Consider the following 19543-nt stretch of genomic DNA (forward strand, 5'->3'; position numbering starts at 1 on the left):
CCTTCTTCTATCTTCTGCTGCATTTTTTTTTTTACTTTTCCTCCTGCATTTTACTTTCTCGCTGCAATCGATTACTTTAAAATCGTTCCTCTTCCCACTTCTTCTTGTACTTTATTGCACACACACAGTGCATTTTGCCGTTGTCCTCATTCCTCTTTTGCCACGCCTGTGTGCGCTTTTCCTTCGACCCCTCTGGGGTGTGTGTGTGTGTGTTGGGGTCTTTCCATGAAAAGCTCGTCGTTTCGATCGAGCATCTTGCTGCGGCGCTCTTGTGCCTTGGGTTTTTTTTATTGTTTTCATACACACACACATTCGCAGCTCTCGTTAAGCAGCGCTCCGTCTCTGCGCTCTGGTGGTTTGTGCCATGGAAATTTCCTTTCTCTTCACGATCACACTACGAAGACGCACAGAGCAAACTCGCGCGCACACGTAAAGAGAAGACACTCGGGGGCAGTTTCCTGCCACAAATATGTGTGTGTGTGTTTTTTTTTAATTTTATTTTTGATTTTCCTTCTTTGCCTCTTCTGCTCGTCGTCGTCGTTAGGGGATCGCGGGGTTTTGGCCTTTTTTCTGCCGTCTCCTGTTGTTAACCCGGTGTAGTATTTCCGAGGCACACACGCTAGAGCGGGAAAGACATAGTGTACACTTATTTTTTCGGTGCCTGGGTCGGTTGCTTTTTTGCCTCTCCACCCGGTACAGCGCAGTCTTTTTCCTTTTATCTCTTGCGTACGTGTGCGTGTGTGTGTACGGTTGGAGTAGATCCCGTGGAGGAGCGCAGACGGCCGTTCCCGGTATCGAGTTTCACATTTCCTTTCCCGAACAAAACAACAAAAAAAAGTTCAGACAGCGAGGAAAGGAAGGAGGTTTAAATGAATGGAAAAGAACCTCAAACTACACACACACACACATGCACAAACACCCAGCATAGAAATGTCTAGGGGTCACGCAGGTAGAAAATGTGCTGCGGCGGGACTCTGGCGGGTTGCTTCACTTTCCAAGAAAATTTCGGTATTATGATGGTCGTTCCCAAGTGTAGTGGTGTTTTGTGTTACTGCATTCGTGCAAGAAAGTGTCCCGTCAATGATCTTGGCGGAAGCTTGGCTCTCTTTGGTATGGAGTCCTGCGCCTTTGCTATTGGGAAAAGAAAATTATGTTGCAATTTATGCACAAACAGTAGTTAAATATGTGCAAAACTGAATTTTAGAATTTTTCTTGTATGATCGCGATTTATAAAATAATAATGCTCCTTTCGCTGTCAAGCGTCAAGTTTCTTGAATATGGCTGCTGGTGCATGTGTTGGGGAGGGGTAGCTCTCCAGGAAAGCGATGGATGGCGTAGGAAAACCTTTAGTACGCAATGGACACGATCCCCTGCTATGCATGATGATAATGATGATGACTCCATGATGTTGTCTTGCGTCGTTGTGCCCTGTCCATCGGCACACGCACACATATTGCCATCGTCGCCCCAACACGCTCGCGTGCATTGCAAACACAGAAAAGGGGAACCTTTTGTACAAGGAGGGAAGCTAACAGCAGAGAAACGGGGTGTGCAAAGGATCGGTCGAAGGATGATTCATTCTCCGGTTCATGTGGTGCGAAAAGGTATGAAAGAGAGAGAGAGTGAGTGTGTGAGTGCGAGAGGAGCATTGAAAATGGGAAAGGAGAAGAAGTAGCGCGAGCCGTGTGTTTCGCACAGGTAAAGAGGAATGATGGTTGTGTGTGTGTGTATAACTTCGTACCTTCAACATGAACACACGCTCTCTTAACACAACTGGTTTGGTGTTTCTTTTTTCCTTTTCTCCCCGCTGTGTCTACTCCTTTGTGTGCGCGCTGCTCAGGAGGAAATTGACTGACTGTGTTCGGCTCTGTAGGAGTGAAATCCTCCGTCCGATCCTGTGGTGGGCGCCAGAATGAAGCAGCAAAAAAGAGATAGAGCAAAAGAGAGAAGGAACAAGTGCGAATGGGATTGAAGATGGCGATTCCAAAATATTTGTTTCTTTGTGTGTTGTTCTACGGTTCTCGTGTTTACCAGGAACATCGGGAGAATGATCATGGAAAGAATTTACTACGCCGCGGTTGCCTGCCTGTTACCTTTTCGCGGGGGGAGGAATTCATTTCTAGGAACGATTGTCGGGAACATTTTGAATGGTGGGTACTTTTGGCTTTAATTTATGAATCAAACATTCGGATTTCATTGCCGGAGTTGAGGGGTAACTGGAAATTACTACTACTGTGTCATCCTGTTCTTCGTAAAACAGCTTTGGAAGCTTTAATTGATTACTTTCACACGTTTTATGTTGTTACTAAAGAGGTAGGTGTTACACTACTCGAAGTTCTTATCCTTTTGCTGTTATGATCATTATTTTAAGCTTACTTCTCTGTTTGTTAGAGAGAGAGAGAGATAGCTTCTCATGAAATTTTCATTAAATCATGAAGTAACGAAAGCTCCAAGTTTGACTTAATATGAATTCAATCAATAGCGAGCGATGAAACATCCATTATAATTACTATTCCTCGCTTAATGAAGTTCAAGCAAAGGTTATGGCGATTGAGAGAGTTCCATTTTGTAGTATGGCGAATGGCGTTTAATGTGTTCGATCTTAGTTTCATACAACTATACACACGGTAAAGGACGAAAAGATCATTACACAAACACATACAACCGATTGGAGACTGGTATGAATGTGTGTGCGTGCGTGATGATTTTCCATCGACACACACACATACACTCACATGTACCGTTCGACAACTACTACTGCTTTTGTGATTGTCGTACAGGGCTCAGGAAATGGAAACGACAGGATCTCTCTTCGCTCTTGCAGCAAAGAGGTTGCCCGCCGCTCCCATGCATGATGGCTGGCGCGTCCCCATGATATTCCAAAATGGCGTGGAAACGTTAAAGTAGTGTGTTGTGTACCCTTTTTGACGCAAACAACACAGAGCGAGCGAAGGGCAACGGGAGGAGGGCGGCAAGTGTGTGTGTGTGTGTGTAGTGTGTCGGGGGTCGGTAGTGTATACGCGTGGGTCAATGTATGCGCGACTTGACTTGCGATCGCCCTTTTTTTTTGCTTCCTTCCTTCCTCGCACCACATTTTCAATCATACTTGTGCTGTGTGCGTAAGAAGCATACGCGGGGGATCGGGAGGGTGGGGGGGGGTCTTTTATTTGCCAGTTAGAAACGCCTCGCACACTTTGGGTACGCGCGCGTGCACAGAGCAGCGCTTTATGGGGCTGCTTTTGGCTGTGTATGAGTGCGGTGGTGTAGTATATTGTCAAGCAGCATCGATGGATAGGCCAAGGCAAGGCGAGAGCGAAACACACGCGCTTTTCTGCCTTTTTCCGGCGATATTCTGACGACGGCGGCGGGCCTGTGTGCTTTACCCGCGTCATCACACCACCACACCACACTCGACGAGAAAAGTGACAGGCTTTTTTTCTTGAATCACTTGTGTGTGTGTGTGTGTGTGCTGCAGCGTGTGCTTTTCATAACGCTCCTTCCTGTTTGTGTGCGTGCGTGCTTTTCGTGATCGCATGTGTTCTAAGATGTGGTTTTTCCTACCTTCGCTTTGGTCGCGTTAGCATGAAATTCGTTTGCGTTTCCCTCACTTCTCCCCCCGTCACTTCCTCCTCACCCCTCACGACTGGATCGTGTGTGTCGGTCGAGGTCGCGTCGAATCCATTTTCACGTGCCGCCTGCTTGCTGCTGCTCTCGGTGTGGCGTAGTAGTTAGAGTGGCATAGGTTTTGCAGAATGTGTAGATGTGGCGAGGGGAAAGAAATGCGTTAGTAAGGCCCAAGCATCATCATCATCGTCATCGTCATCGTCAAGTAGGCGGCAGTGCTGTTTTGTTCGTGTGTGTGTGTGTGCGAGACGCGTTTTGCTGTATGCTCACGCTCGCACGCGCGTTCTCTCTCTTTCGCGGCATATTTCTGCTGCATCTCGCTCTGTCCACATGCGCCATCTTTTTCTTACCACCGTGGTGCTAGCATCCCGCCGGCGCTGTGCTGGTGTGCGTGCAGCCCTTCTGGGAGAGCGGAGAGAGCGCTCGTTAGAGCCTGTTGGGCTTGGGGCCCCTTTTGTGTGGTGTTCGCGCGAGCGGCAGGTTCAGTTGCCATCGGCGCGTCCATGAAATCGTGTCGCTTGGTTCGTGGTTGCGGCCTCGAAAGCGGCGTGTTGTGAAGTGCGGCGCACATCAGCCCAAAGGGAAGAAAAACGGAAAAAGAAAAGGAAAAGCGCACAACAATCTTCTTTCTCTCTCTCCCTTCCACACCTATCCGTGCTGCTGTGTACACTAAGGTAAACCCCGAGCCCGACACCACAGCAGTGCTGTGTTTGTGTGAACGTGTGTGTGTGTGTGTGTGCAAGCGCGCCCGTGCGCCCGTGTACGTGATTGTGTATGTAAGCTAGCGAGCAGCGCTGTAGATTATATTTGCAAGCAGAGAGCGAGAGTAGTAGTGTTGTGTGCCAAACCACACGACACCACACACATGATATTGTATTATTGGAGTAAGCAGCAGCAGCAGCGGGCCCAGTAGTACAGTGTTTGATGGAAGCGCGCAGCAACCCCAAGCGCGATCGTATGCGATACCTTAACGTGTGAGGGGTAAAACAGAGCCTTTTCCTCCACCATCGCGTTCTGTGTGGTGTGTATTTGCGTGTGTGTGCGCGGTGTGTAGTTCTGCAATACTTTTGGTGTTGATGAATTTTTCAATCGTTTGTTGCGCTTTTTGCCGCTTTTTTAATTATGTGTTCTTGTAATGGTGCAGCTGCAGTTGTTGCTGATGTTCTCGGGCGCGCTTCGGGAAGAAATATTCTTTTCTTGATCAACTTTTCATGAGCAAAATAGTGCGTTTGGCGTGTGGGGTGCGTTTGAGGAGGGTGTGCTTCTTCAGGTCAACTCACGTCTAAAGCAAACAGATCTTCTACACAGAAGTAGTAGAAGTAAATGACGGTAGCGTGTGATATGGTCAGCTTTTACTCAACCATGTTTAGAAAGGGCGCTCTGTGTGTGTAATATGTTCTCGCTAGTGCTTATGGTGTGACAGCCATATTTGTTCAGCACACACAACGCCGCTCGCAAAACAATGTCACCACGGATTATAATGTGTGGAGCAACATTTTGATGCAACTAGAAGGGATAGAAGGATCTAGAACAAAAGTGCCCCTATGGTGTGTGTATGTGTGTGAGTGACTGCGTGTGTGTGAATTCCCGTGTCTTCCCACAGGGCACTCTCACAGGGATTGTGGTGTGTCCAGGGAATAAGCATGTGTGTGGCGGAGTTGATCATGGGAAAAATGGGAAAGAGTGTGTGCGTGTGTGATATTTAGTAGTTAGCGTTAGACGCTTACACCAAGAACTCTGCAGAGCAAAATGTGATTCTGACTGATCATGGTGCTGCCATTTCCTCCTGCCACAAACATTCGCACTTACACTCAATTCTTTGCCGCATCTTTTTCATGCTGAGATGGTGATAGAAGAGCGCCGTTGAATGCTTAAGGAAACGACAGCAGGCGGGTGATGCTAAGAGACACTACCATGTCTCTTTGTGCATGTGTGAGCCGTTGGGGTGAACGAGCGCGCATTTGCCTGTGTACTACGTGTGTTTATGTGTGTGTGTGTGTGAATGTGTTTGCATTTAAAGCTAACCTCGTCGTCGACGTCGGAAAAATATGGCAGCAGTAGCACTTGTGTGTGTGTGTTTGTGCTGCTGCGGGAGCGAAATCGAATGGGCAATATGACACCCCATGTTCACGTCTCCCTCTCAGAAAGCCAACCCTCTTAGAAGTAGTTTGCTCTAAACCACCTCCCTCCCCCTGTGCATAAGTCTCCAACCAACGTACACAGCGCCGTCGATCTGACTAAAGCTGAATGCGATTGGGTGTGTGTTTCTGTGTGTGTGTGACACACAAAACGCGCCCGCTCCGTGTGGTGAGGGGGTGATTGTGACTGAAGAATAGGGCAGATTTAAGAATGATTGGGCCAAAGAGAGGGAAAGCATTGGGAGAGGTGCGTGTGTGTGTGTGTGCGCGCACGAGAGAAAGAGAGAGTGTGTGTTGCTGATGATGATGATGATGAACGAAGGCGATCGCCGCCGCCACGGTCGTCGCCTCCGGTGGTGTGTGTTGTGTCGCTGCCGCTGCTGCTGTTGCTGTGTGTGCGCGCGCGCTTGTGTCGTGCGTTCTCGCTCTCTCTCTCTCTTGGTTACTATTCCCACTTGCGCGCTTGTCGTGTTTGTGTGTGATTGCTTCGCTGGTCGCCCTGCGACGGTCGACCCACACGGCCTACGTACTTTTTCGAAGAACGACGATGCTGCTGCTGCTGTTGTTCTGGTCCTCTGGTAGTGGTGGGGCCCTCCGAAACAAACAACTCTCGGCTCAGCGCGCTCCATTGCTCGAGAGTGGGATCGATCGCTCGCTCGCTCCGTCTCTTTCATTTGCTCTCGTTCTGTCTCTGTTCCGTGCCTTGCCGTCTGAAAATAAGGCGCTGCAAAGGGAGGGAAAGCAGCCATCGCATGAAATACTTAGGAGCAGCACCCTGCTCCTGGAGCACATACACGAAGGGATGCGGTAGATGGGATCAAGGGGGGGGGGGGGGATGGGTCGAAGAAGAGAGGAATTTGCGCGCGCGCGTGTGTAGAGTTCTGTTTGTTTTTGGGATCGTATGTCGCGCTTTAGGGGGGAAACACTTTGAGTGGGTCTGAGATATTCAGCCCAGAAAAAAGGGGCAATATGCGGTGTTGTTCTAAGCGAAGCATTTCCGTTAAAGAGCGCTTGTAGAAAGGCATTTGAAATTAATGTTGTTTGCTCCTGCCTTAAAGCTTTTATTAGTAATGGTCTTTAGTTGGAAAAATATTCGCAACATACAACGTCGAATTTTGGCTTGAAGCATTTAAATCGAACTAACTAGAACTTTCAATCTAGCTCTATACATTCAAGTCTTCTTACACGATCTATTTCATCATCAACCAACAATGATCAGGAAATGAGTCATAATCCGGCCAAGGATTTGATCAACCATTTTCCTCCGTTTTAACACAGCTGCCTGCTGTAGGCGTCGTCTGGTGCAAAAACCAAAAAAAAAAAAAAATGTCGAGAAATCACGATCAATATCATCTCGCTTTCACATTCTCTTTCTTCGCTTTGCTAGAACAAAGTGTGGGGTGGCCCCCGAGCACGTTTTCCATTTTTCTTCCGTCCCGTTCGTTCGGCTGAGCATGTGGGATGTTTCGTGTGCGAACGAATAGTTGGAAAAGGGAACGGGAAAGCGCGTCACACCACCACCACCACAAAGCCCTACCCAGGCCCAGGGAAGAAGAAGGGTGAACACTAACATCTGTTCGTGTGTGTATGTGTGGAAAAAGTAACACACTAACACGCGCGCTCCTCTTCTCCATTTTCTTCCCACTCTGGCCGGTCGTGGCCAACACTGGCTCTTGACGGGCTGCTGTGCATCATCGTTCCCGCTTATCGTCTTTTTCCGCTGTGGTGTGTGCCGCGTCGTTCCTCAATCTGGGTCGCCATTTTCTCTTTACTTTCTGTGGTGGGTTTTTCCCCCGTCTCTCACTCTCTCTCCCTCACTCTAACGCGCTCACGTTAAGGTTAAGATTTGTACGGTGTGTGTAGTGCTTTTGTGCGTTCTTTCCCCCTTCCTCGGTCGTAAATGCTGTGGGGGGTCCCCGCCAGTGCAGTGCAGGGTACATGGCCGTTTGCAGGAAATCTGTCGGATCAGCCCATACCCGGAGGAGAGTAGTGTACGAGAGAATTTTGCGAAGCAGTCGGGTGGAGAAAGCGAACGTTTTCGATGGTTAACTTTCGTCCCACACACACACACAGCCCTTTTCACTTCTTTCCATTTTTGCGCGCCCTTCCGTTTTCCACAAAACTGACTAGAATCGTATTTGTAGATCATACGCTGCACATACGCCTTTTGCGCATTGGTGTGTGGACCCTTTTTCGTTGGGCAAGAATAAGAACGAGTGGTATGGAGCCCGTCCCTCGATCGTAAAGCGCATTTCATTCTCTGAGCTTGTGTGTGTGTGTCTGTGTGCAGTAGTAGTACCAACACACATAGGTGGGTTTTTCCTTTCTTTTTCGATTAGATGTGTGGCAAGAACACACACACAACGAATGGGAAAGACCCAGTAGATCCAATGTTGTTCTAGTAAGAAAAAAAAAAAACGCATTAGCCTTTTTACCGATCACCGATTTCTTCACCGTCGTCTTTGTCCGTGCGTGTGTTTTATGCCTTACACAGCAGCGCTTGCTTTTATCGATCGATTACATATTTTAGCAGCAGCGACCAAACCCCCCGAACTCACAACGATAAGGGAGAGCGTCCTCTGTGCGCGCCACACTGGGTTTATTTCACAAGAATGTCGAAATGGTTGTAGAAGCCGAAGCCCATGCGTACGTGTTTGTGTAAGGTTCGTCGCCGTACACCATCTTTGTGATTTCTTGGTCGCGTCATTATCCAAGGGTCGGGTTTTCCTTTCGACAAATTTGTGACGAAAGTGTTTCGTCGCAATTAAATTACTTTATTGTAATAATAGACAGAATAACAGTTCGTTAAAGCTTTGGCTGGGGGTGGAAACACACCATGAAAGCAAATGAGCTTATGAGCTTTTTCCACAATCGACACAACGCACACCACGTGATCATCATTCGCTCTTCTAATCTATGCTGTGAGAGTTTCTGCGCATTCGATTACCTGAATTGGTGAAATAACTATTTCAAACCAGTTCGGTGGGAAGGGGGTGTGTGTTATGTGCTAAAAACAAATGCCCACATACGCATTTATTGTACAATTTTAATAGATTTTCCATCCTGGTGGGCACTGTTTTCCCATCCAGCAGCAAAAACAAAAAAACGCACAAGAAGTGTTGTATTCTCTTCAGTAAAAATCTATTTGCGTGTCCGCTGCTGTCGCGTCATGGCTATTTCTTCCTTCCTTTGTGTGTTCTGTGCGAACCATGGGGGAAGGCCACGATCGACGACGGACGACCACAGCAAAACAAAACCCCCCCTAGCCAGAGGGCGAGGGGGAAGGAGGGGGGGGGGTCTACTAAAATGTGCCTGCGCCATGCGTCCATGCTAATGAACTCCGCTCGCTCCCGCTTCTCCTCCCCCCCCCCCCCCCTCCCATCATACACCCCTTTCTCTCGACCCCGTGTGCGCACGTATCATCGGCTGGCTGGCTGGCTGGTTTGGATCAAATACCTTTATGTGGGTCACAAGTAAATATTTTTAAGCTTTCATTTCACGCACACACAAAAACACACACACACACTGGCGCGCGCGAGAACGTTGAAGCGCGAAAGGAAATAATGAGGCAGAGAAAGATCGCGCGAGACGCAAAAAGAGAGTGAATTGGACTTCGTTTTTTTTGCTTTTGCTGTAGTTCGAGCGGCATACGTCATCGTTTATCGAACACACACAAACTCATGTTTTTTTTGTCCCCAACCATGATGGGCACAACGAGTGTGTGTGTGGAGATGATTTAAGCTAAAAAGGGTATTTTTTTGGGTCCGCTTCGGATGATTAATCTATACTCAATGTGTTAATTTTTTCGTTTTCTTCACTTAAGCACCCTTTGAGGGACCTGTTTTTTTGTTGTAAAGTTTGTAAACTGCACACTTACACACCATACAGGCGCGCGCATACTTAAATGAGCTTAAATTTTGGACAGCGAAACGTTTTTTTTACACTCTTCTTCCAAATATGCTCGCGCAAGGAACGGTTGCGTGTGCTGGCGAAGAGAAGGTGGTGGCAGGCCGCTACCTATACATATATGTACAGAGGAAAATGAGGTTGATGAGAAGAAGGTGGGCGAGGGTGTGCTGCAGAAGTGTTTCGGTTTCCACTTTGCCCATATCTTCGTGCAGTGTGCCCAAAATCCCTCCCCGAACTCGGCAACGGCGGCGTGTACGCGTCTCGTCATCGCTTTCCTTATTAAAATTTAGCGTGCTTGAGAGAGCGGGGGCTTTTTTGTGCGATCATTCTCGTCGGTCTGATCATTAGCCTCGATTCCCTTTTTCCGCCAATTGTTGTCCCTCCGGGGCCAGTGTCAGTTAAAAATCTCGAACCGGGGGCAACTTCGACCGTTCTTTCTTTCAACCCCCTACGGACGACTGAGTGACAAATAAATTGCGTATTTTCCCCCCCATCACGAGATATGTGAACGGTTGAATTGATGTGTCGCGGGTTTTTAGAGGCAAACATTAATTTTCAAATCGTTTGCAATTGCTGCTCGCAGATTGATCGTGTGAGAAGCTTTTTTTGTGGTAAAGAGAGGCAACAACATTTTAACGAGCGGATATATTTGCGATGGGTATAGAGAGTTTTTTTATGTTTAGAAATTATATTCGATCTCCCATCATTAAAAAAGTACGTCATTGTAAACTTTTCTTCTTCTTCCCATCTTTTCTCCCATTACAGAACCGACACGCATAAACAAGACAAACAAAATCTACACAACATAAAACAAACACACAGTCCACGGTCGAAGGAAGGCTCACACCATGGACGATGATCAGCAGTTCTGTCTTCGATGGAACAATCACCAGAGTACGCTCATCTCGGTGTTCGACACACTGCTGGAGAATGGTACACTGGTCGATTGTACGTTGGCGGCCGAGGGAAAATTGCTGAAGGCACACAAAGTCGTTCTGTCGGCATGCAGTCCCTACTTTGCGGTAAGTGCTGTGGCTTCTACCCCCTACCGAATCGCGCCAAAAGTGCGTTTCAGCAGTATGTGACGTTTGGAATCTTATGTATCGTTATTCTTCTTATTCCATTGCGAACTGCATCTCTGCAGACCATACTCTCCCAGCAGTACGACAAGCATCCGATCTTCATACTCAAAGATGTGAAATTTCAAGAACTGCGCGCCATGATGGACTACATGTATCGTGGCGAGGTGAACATCTCCCAGGACCAGCTGGCCGCCCTGCTGAAGGCGGCCGAGTCGCTGCAGATCAAGGGTCTGTCCGACAACCGCAGCAGCTCGTCGTCCGGGACCGCCGCAGCAGGAGGCGGCGTGCACCAGAAGCAAAGCGATGCACCCGCCGCAAAAACTCTACAGCCTCCCGTACCTGCCAGCAAGGTAAGTGTTTTCGGGAGGAGGACGCGTTGTGGACTCCCAAAATCAGTCGAGATATTGATACATGTTCGCTTGTGTCTTGTTTTTGTTGTACCATGTAGGCATCAGGTCTGACGATCGAGAACAAACGGTCCCTCAAGTCCGAGTTGCTCGAGTCCGATGTGTCCGGTTCGCGAGAAGGTTCAACTAGTCCCACGTCGCGAAAGCGTAAAAAAGTTCGCCGACGAAGCGTAGATACGAACAACCTACTAATAGGTAAGCATATACATCTATACCTACAGTGACAATCCCATCCCCACCACCCATCCCCAACCATTCGGAATTTCATTAGCAGCATTCGATCCCGGTTTCAGCGACAATCTTTTCTTCTTAACACATGTGCGCGAGGCCCTATATCTAATCTATAGAATTATGACTGATCGATCACGCACGCGGAACAATCTACCACGAACGGTGTATTGTAATGTGTGTGTGTGTGTGTGTGTGTTCAGCTCAGTTCAGCGATAGGAGGCTTTGCAACATTTCGATATGTTCAGCACCACGCCATCAAAACGTCGAAAAGTAGAAGCTAAAGATTATTAGTATCGTGCCAAAGCGTGTTTATACGGTCGTTATCAGAACGGCCTATTTTTCCTGCTTCTTTGATTGTGTTTTGTTGCGGCTTTTTATTGTTGAGGAAATGTTTCACAAGAATGTGGCGAAATCGTAGCGAAATATCAAAACCTCATGCAGCAGTTTCTGCAGAAAGGGGTGACCTGTTCGCTTTTCTTGTTGCTTTTCATTCGTTAATAAGAAATAGATTAACCAACCGTTTCTTTGGAGATTTAAGTTTTCCGTTAATATTTGTCACGGTAAAAAAATGCTCGATATTTTTATTCCATCCTTACCGAATTCATCCCTTCCCTAGATATAATTGACGAATTTTTCCTATTTCCACCTGCGTAAAACGTAAACGAATTTAATCGCTTCAACTCTTTTTCGCCACCTCTCTCTCTCGTGTCTTATTTGCAGATAATCATGACCAGCATTCGAATTCCTCATCACATTCAATGCACACCGCTGGTGGCGCTAACGTGGCTGCAGCCGTAGCCGCCGCCGGCGCTCCAGCCGCCAACGTCGCCTCGTCTCTTTCCTCAGCATCATCCACGGCCGCTGCTGGCAGCAACACCAGCGCTAACGTGCTGTCCGTTGCCGCCGTGGCCGCTGCCGCCGTTCTCAAAAAGACTGAAACCGTTCAACAGGCAGCCGCGGAAACACTGAAGCTACAGAAGCAGCAGGCTGCCGCGGCTGCGGCCGCCGCCGCCGCACAGTCTTCTGACGACGAGGAACGATGCGGACCGGGCAGTGTGGCCACCGGCACCGAGCACGACGACGGTAACGATCTTTCGGACAATGAGCACGATGGCGACGGCGGTTCTTCGGTCAAGTCGGGCTCGCGGCACCACCACCTTCGGGATGGTAGCCGACGCGGCAAAACGTCCACCTCGTCGATGGGCGAAATGATGATCGAACCGAAAAGCGAGTACGAAGACGTGCAGGACGAGAATGTGGAGGATTTGACAATGGACGATGAAGATCTAATGGACGAACTGGACCAGGCCGGACCGAGCCACGGTGGCGATGTATCTAGTCAAGGTAGCGTATTTGTTTGCTTGCTATTACTCGGAGAGAAGGATGCTAATGTATTTGTTTTTTTTTTCTTGTATTTCTTTTATACTTTTCGATCATTGCGATGGCGTGTGTGTCGTCCTGCTGCGATGACGGATGTTTGAATTGCATTCAACCTCCCCCCCCCCCTCCAGGGTTTGCACAATGGCCGATGGAACGTGAGCAAAACGAAGCGTTTATTGCCGCTCAGGACGCTGTTGGTGGACAACATCGAGACGCACAAGGTAAGCGAGCGTTTCTAATTTTTCAAATTTGGTCAAGACTTGCGAAGCATAAAACGTAACGCTATCCTTTCCTTTGTTTCCGTCCGTGGATAATTTATATGCAAGAGAGAACGCATTTAGGCGACATAGTTCAATCCCCGTATCGTGTTGTAACGGGTGAATAAGATCGAGAAAGATTAAAATAATAGTAGCTTATTTAATACATCTGCATCTCATTGTTGTAGCGCTAGTAATTGCATTGAAGCTATTTAATAAATGCAAATTACAAAAATGAAAAGCAATTTCACAGATAATTTAAAGCTATATTCCCATTCGATTATCTGTCCTCTCTCGCAAATGGATAGTGTGTTTTATGGATCGTATTTCTTTCCAAAACGAAAGACAGAAAAAAACATTGTAAATTTGTTACCTCTTTCTCTATCTCTCATAGTTTGTTTGTTTGGTTTTTTTGTAATTATTATTACTATTGCAAAATTGATCCTTTTTTTTAATTAAACATTAAGGTATAATCACAATACAACACAAGCAAAAATAGACAAAAGAGCAATTAAAAAAAGAAAAAACTATAAATCTTTCCCTACAATTAATATTAATTAACGTTTAATATCTTCTTTACCTCATTGCTTATCCATGATAAAAATGATGCAAAAAAAAAAAAACATTAATCCTTTTCCGTCAATTAACACACTGGAACACAACACCCCACGTTCCTCTCCCTAGCAGCTCTCCCCGCTACACGCAACTTTGCCATGTGTGTATGTGTGCGTGTGTTAAAAGTAAACTAAAATGCAACGCCAAGTAGCCCCAAGTAGTAGTAAGCAAGAGAGAGAGAATATCATTAGCGGTTTGTAGCCGTGTGGGCAATTATGGTTTGAAGAAGCGTGCGGCATATCGTTAGCCAAACGTCGATTTATTTTATTTCATGCAGTTAGTTAGCCTGTGGATGATCATCACCGTTGTCATTATGAAAATAAAGTGTAGGTACTCGCCAGAGCTGCCTCTGGCGGGTGGGGTGACCCTTTCGCAACTAGCAACAAGTGTGTGACACAGTCCGAATTTAAATGTCGTGTGTGGGGGGTGGATCGAGCAAGAAAATGTACTTTATACGACAGCGATGGTTCTCTCCGCTGATGATCATGATTACGCTGCGAGCACAAAGTACTCTCGGTTATAGGCAGTGTCCCTCAATCCCTCCCGCCCATGTTGGGTGTGGAATGGTTGAAAGGTGGGTGGGGCGAGATTCGCATTGATGCTGAAGGAGGTGTAGCGTCTGTAAAATGCGTGCGTCATCATCGCTTTCTACACAAAGAGTCTCGGACGATGATGGTTTTCTTAGTTAGCAGCATGTCCTTTGCCGCGCGTAATGGACTTGTTTAATGTCCACCCACGGGTTTTCCATTTCTGCGATGCAGCGTTTTTGTTGTTAATTTAGCATTGGGCTATTTACGGTGGTCGGTGTTGCGCACGCCTGCTGGATTATTGTAAACGGTGTATGTGCACGGTACTAGTTTTCCTCGGCCAGTTTACAAGCCAGTGCGCTAAAACACATGTTACAACATGCTGTAAATTGTTGAGGTACGATAATGTTATTATTTGCTGATGCAAAACATGAGTCAGTCAAGATGGCATTTTTTTCTCTTTTTGATTGTGTGTGTGTGTGTGTACGTTTACGTTGCCTCGGATAGAAAGACAAGATTTCAACGCGCTCGCCGACAGGAGGAGAGACGATCGCGGTGCATCGGCACGGAACGATCCGGAGAAGTAAATGATCGGTGCTAATAACCTTCACCAAAGTTAAGTTAAAGTCATCCGGCACACACACTCACGCGCGCTTGAACGCGTACACACTTGCCCGAAGACATATAAAAATACAGCACGTTGCATTATTGCACTGAGTTGCAATGGACATAAAAAATCGCGCGTATGTCCACCACTCCTCTTTCGCGTCCTTCCGACGCTCTTGCTATCTCTCTCTCGCTCTCTCAGGACCGCCGTTTTTGGGAAGAGAGAGGTTTGAGCACTCTAAAACATGCCGGATTGTGTGTGTGTGTGTGTTTCCTTTTTTTTGTATCTGCACCATGCCATGCAATCGTCGCACTTCTTTGTTCGCTGTATTTATTGCTCCTCCTCGGCTCTGGCTAACGCGTGGGCGAAAGGAGTTAAATAAAAAAGCATCACCAAACGCAATGCCATTCCAACGAGGGTAAACCTCCCCCCTGCCCCTGGCGCTTGCTGAGCTGTGGCCTGCCTCCTCTTACCCGCCTTTTCCTCATGGTATATTTGTTATAAAGTGACATTTACACGGACCATGCACCACCACCACCCTTGATTTGCGTTTCCTTTGCAGTGCTCACGGTCGGTAGAGGCTCTTGGTAGATTCGTTTGCCTTGATGCTGTTTTTTTTGTCCTCTGCTCCCCTGCATTGTATTGTAAATCCATACACGTCCGACCGTGCGCGTCCGTGTGTCCTCCGATGATGACCACCAGCATCTCATCACAGCGCACATTCTTGCCTGCCCTCCCTCCAGAAGTGGTGGGGTGGTTAGCTTTGCGTTTTTGGGATCGCAACCGATCATCGTGTAACGGCCGGGGCTTGGTGTGGTTAATTCTTAAATAAGAAGAGTATGAAAAAAGCTCTCTGGAAAAAGTAACTCTGGTAGGGGCTGTGCGCACACCGTACGCGCGATCGCACGCCGCGAACTGGCCTTATTGTGAAATACTATTTATTGTTATTACACACCCATTTGAGGGGAGTGAGGGGTTAGCGTGGTACGATAGGGTCTTTTGATGAGCATGAAAGAACTGCAGGGTTTAATATGCACAGACCAGACTCTGGTTTGTTTGTGTGTTGTGTCCTTTCTGGATGTTGTTGTATTATTTCCTCTCTTACCGTAGTTTGATTCGTTGCAGTGCAACGTTAATCTCCCTTACAATACCATATTTTGACGCGTGATCATATTCTGCACGAGTGTACAACTGCGTTTTTACAACACTTCGAGTGTTGCTGTTGTGTTTGCCAACGAGTTTCCTTTTGGGGATATTTCCGTTCCCGTTTTACCTGGCTCTCCCCGGGCATTACGATGCATTGGCACATTGATGATGATAGAACATGTTAAGGTTTGGAAGCAGAGTTTCTCTGACCTTTTGGATGTCCCTGCATTAAGTATTATTCCAGAGTTTAGGGTTTTTTTCTATTTTGTTTTCCAGTGGGATGGAATGAATGGGTTAGGTGGGTGTGTCAACTTGTCGCAATGAAAATGACTTGACGTTTTTGATTGCCTAGACACAGCCTTTTTTGTTTTGCAATACACGTCCACTTGTTTGCTTTTTGCTGTTAAAGTCAAACGAGAAAAAAGCTAACTCTCTCGACTAAACAGCTAACTAGTCTGTTTCCACGGATGCTAATGACTCTCTCTCTCTCTCTCTTGCTTCTACTTGATTGTTCCGGCGATCTTTCAAAAGAAACAAAATCATAATCAGTAGAGTTCATAATGAATGTTTATTTTTTGTTTTGTTTACGGCTTAACTGAAAATCTATACCTCAAACATGTAATTGAATTTCTTAGCTTTGATTCCAATACACACGTATGCTGTGTAAATTAATTTAATTTTTTGTTTTTGGTTTTGTGATCGAACAATTAATATCTATTTGGTGATTGTGTAGTGTTGTGTAACTTCTCCCCCTCTTCCCTGTGTTTGCAACATATCGTTATGCGTAGTACTACACTTGTTATTAGCTATATATATACATATCTTTAGTTCACTTAGGCAATAGGTATACTTAAGTTTGTTGAAATGCATTAGTTTGGTAATCAAGTAATTGTGTTTTGTGAAGGATTTTACCCTCCCCTCTCTTTCTCTCTATCTCTCTTTCCACATCTGTGTTTGCCTTTTTCCTTTATCCCACACCCTCCTGTACCTTCCATTTATGTCCATATCATGTGTTTTTTTCTCATATGCTTTCCACATTTATATTTCCTTTATTTTTTCACCACTGTGAAATCTATCTTTTCCTATATTCTAATCCTCTCTGTTGCATATCTTTTGCAAGAATCAACAAGCACACACATACACAAACACACCCCATTTCCATTTTACCTTCGATTGATCCGTTTTTTGTTTTGCTCTTTATTTGCTTTCTTTAATATTGCTTTACTTTACTGTTAAGACACAAATCTAAACCAACCGTACTAGTGCTAGCTTTTACACCAAAGCCTATCTTTTGTGGGTGTGTGTGTGTAGCGCGTGGTGGTGAGTGGGGCTTGCTATTATTTTGTTTTTGGTAAAGTCTGACGAGATCACTAAATGCTGCTCGGCCTGTGTTGATGCAATCTTGTTGTATTCTCGTAATGCGCGCTTTTTAATGTATTTTTTTTTCTTTGTTCTGGTGGTGGTGGTGGTGTTGAATGCGAGTTTTGGGTCGTGTTATCTATTGATGAAAACTGTTTTTTTGCGCGCGTTCGTAACGATTTAACCATCTCTACGTTTCGGCACCTTTTGTGGTGTGCAGTATATAAGAAGAAGAACGATAAATCCTTTATCACTCTAGGCAATGACAATGTATGTTAACTGCGATTGTGTGTCAATGCAGTTCGTATCAAAAGGGTCTCACAGTTCAGATGCGTTAAAACTGAGGCGGATAAAGCGCCGAAACATAGAAGAATGTACGAGAGCGCGCTTGTATCTTGATTCCACGTGCTCTGCTGCATATTTCATCCATTGGCTTTCCACCCACTCTTATCGGCTCTTCGCCAATCTTCTCCTCATGCTATTCCTCTCTCGTACTGTCGTTGTAGTTGTATACTTGTCCTTGGGACGGCTGTAATACAAACTAGCTCATAGCATAGAAGAGTACATGGTACCACACAAACACTAGTATGCAACATTGTGTTTTGTTCAACTATCGTGTAGTAGGGATAAGTTGTAACGGTGAGATAATATGATAGTTTAGCAATGATTGAGTGTCGAAGAAATGCACAAATAATTTATTTTTTCATTTAAAAAAAAAACAAGCTCCTTTACCTGAACCACTATCGTTTTCCATCCTTTCCTATAGCCCATTTCCATTTCTAAACCTAGCCTTTCCCTCTACTTTACTCCAAAACCTTTTTTCCGCTCACTTAGTGTAGGTTTTAGTTTGTAAGTTCCTTTTGCAAACAAAAACACTTTGATTCATTATTTAGCACTTTTTAATTTACTTTTTTTCTGTAGTTTACACTATTGCTGCATGTTTATGTTTTGATTTTTTCTCAATTCATGTTGGTTTTGAATATATTTTTTTCCCCATACACAAAAAGGGCAGAGGGAGAACGACAATGGTTTTGTCTGGTCGATTATTATGTCCCTTTCGTTGGTTACGACGCCATATGCCAAATGCTTGTTGTTCGCTCTATTGTTTCTGTTGAAGTAATTGGTAGTAAACATGAATATGTTTCTATTTGGCGGCGGCTTTCCATATACCATTTGTACTATCCCCTCATCCTTACCCGTCGCACCGTTTTTATAAGTTCAAAGTTTAATTTTTATGTACTCGCTAGACAAGCGATACTTCATGGTGGATTTGTTCATCTCGTGGGCTTGCCCCGAGTTGTGCAGCATTTTTCTTATGCAAAGTTGCGCTATTCCGCACAAAAGGTACGGCGTCCGGAATACAGTAAAGCGACAACAGTGGTTTGCCAAGAGAGTCTACACTCTGTTTTGGTGTATGAAGTGTGAAAGACTTTTCCGAAACTGTTCAATTTTAGTATGAAAATTGACGATCCGGATCATTGATTAAAAGAATATGTTTTAAATTTCTCACACTTTTTAAAATGGGGTAAAATACCGCGAACCAGAGTTGGTAGTAATTAGTTCTCCCGTAGTTCTGAAGTCTGAAGCGTGGATGGATTGATCATTGTGGTTTTGGCGATTTTCGAACATGTTTCTTCGTGAGTTTTCTGCCGTTTCGCTCGTTTTCTTTCCGCTCTTGTTGGTTGTCTTGCTGTCGTTCGTCGTCGTGCTGAAAATGATGGTGGTGTAGTATTAGTAATGTGTACCGGCTTCGGCCATGCATATCCTGTCAAATCAGTCAAAATCCGGTCGCGTTTTTTGTTCGATCTGTCCTGGTGCTGCGCGCGGTTAACCGGTTATTCCTTTAACGCGAAACGATCGTTGTCGTTTTTTTTTCGTTCGTTTTCTGTTTTACACGCGATTTTTTGTTGTTGTTCATTTCGGCTGTCGATCATAAAATTCCGCGATCGCGCAAACTTACTTATGTTTTTTTTTTGTCAAGCCCCTTCGCGTACTCTACTCCTCCTCGTTCGTCGCGCTATCCGTGTCTAAATATCATGCAAATGATTTTTCTCATTTGCCTGTCGCTTATATTCCCTTCCGAATACAATACGCGTCTGTCCTACTTGACCGCGAATCATGTACAAGTGTGTGATGGTGTAAAGTTCTGTCAAGACGCGTACGTTGCGTGTGTGCAGTTTTTTTGTGTGTGTGTTACAAAGTGTTTCTGTGTGTATCTGCAGAGTGAATACGTGTGTTGTTTGCGCCTTTAAAGTGTTTCG

At 45.8% G+C, this 19543-nt stretch overlaps 1 protein-coding gene across 14 annotated transcripts in view; it reads left to right on the plus strand.

Annotated features, from left to right (window-relative positions):
• LOC1274953 (longitudinals lacking protein) overlaps positions 1-19543 on the plus strand; it is a 93069-nt gene that overhangs the window by 23689 nt on the left and 49837 nt on the right. For 4 of the 14 annotated variants that reach the window (XM_061652528.1, XM_061652531.1, XM_061652518.1 and 1 more), the window contains exons 2-6: positions 10437-10693; positions 10816-11103; positions 11202-11355; positions 12112-12735; positions 12903-12992. In XM_061652528.1, the coding sequence (XP_061508512.1) occupies positions 10520-10693; positions 10816-11103; positions 11202-11355; positions 12112-12735; positions 12903-12992 (1330 nt within the window). In that variant the 5' untranslated portion in view covers positions 10437-10519. Of the gene's footprint in view, positions 1-4033; positions 4671-10259; positions 10330-10436; positions 10694-10815; positions 11104-11201; positions 11356-12111; positions 12736-12902; positions 12993-19543 lie in introns of those variants that run through there. The other 10 variants (XM_061652530.1, XM_061652517.1, XM_061652525.1 and 7 more) reach the window with 8 other exon arrangements.

Source organism: Anopheles gambiae, chromosome 2, assembly GCF_943734735.2.
Source record: "Anopheles gambiae chromosome 2, idAnoGambNW_F1_1, whole genome shotgun sequence".
Classification (NCBI taxonomy): Eukaryota; Metazoa; Arthropoda; class Insecta; order Diptera; family Culicidae; genus Anopheles; species Anopheles gambiae.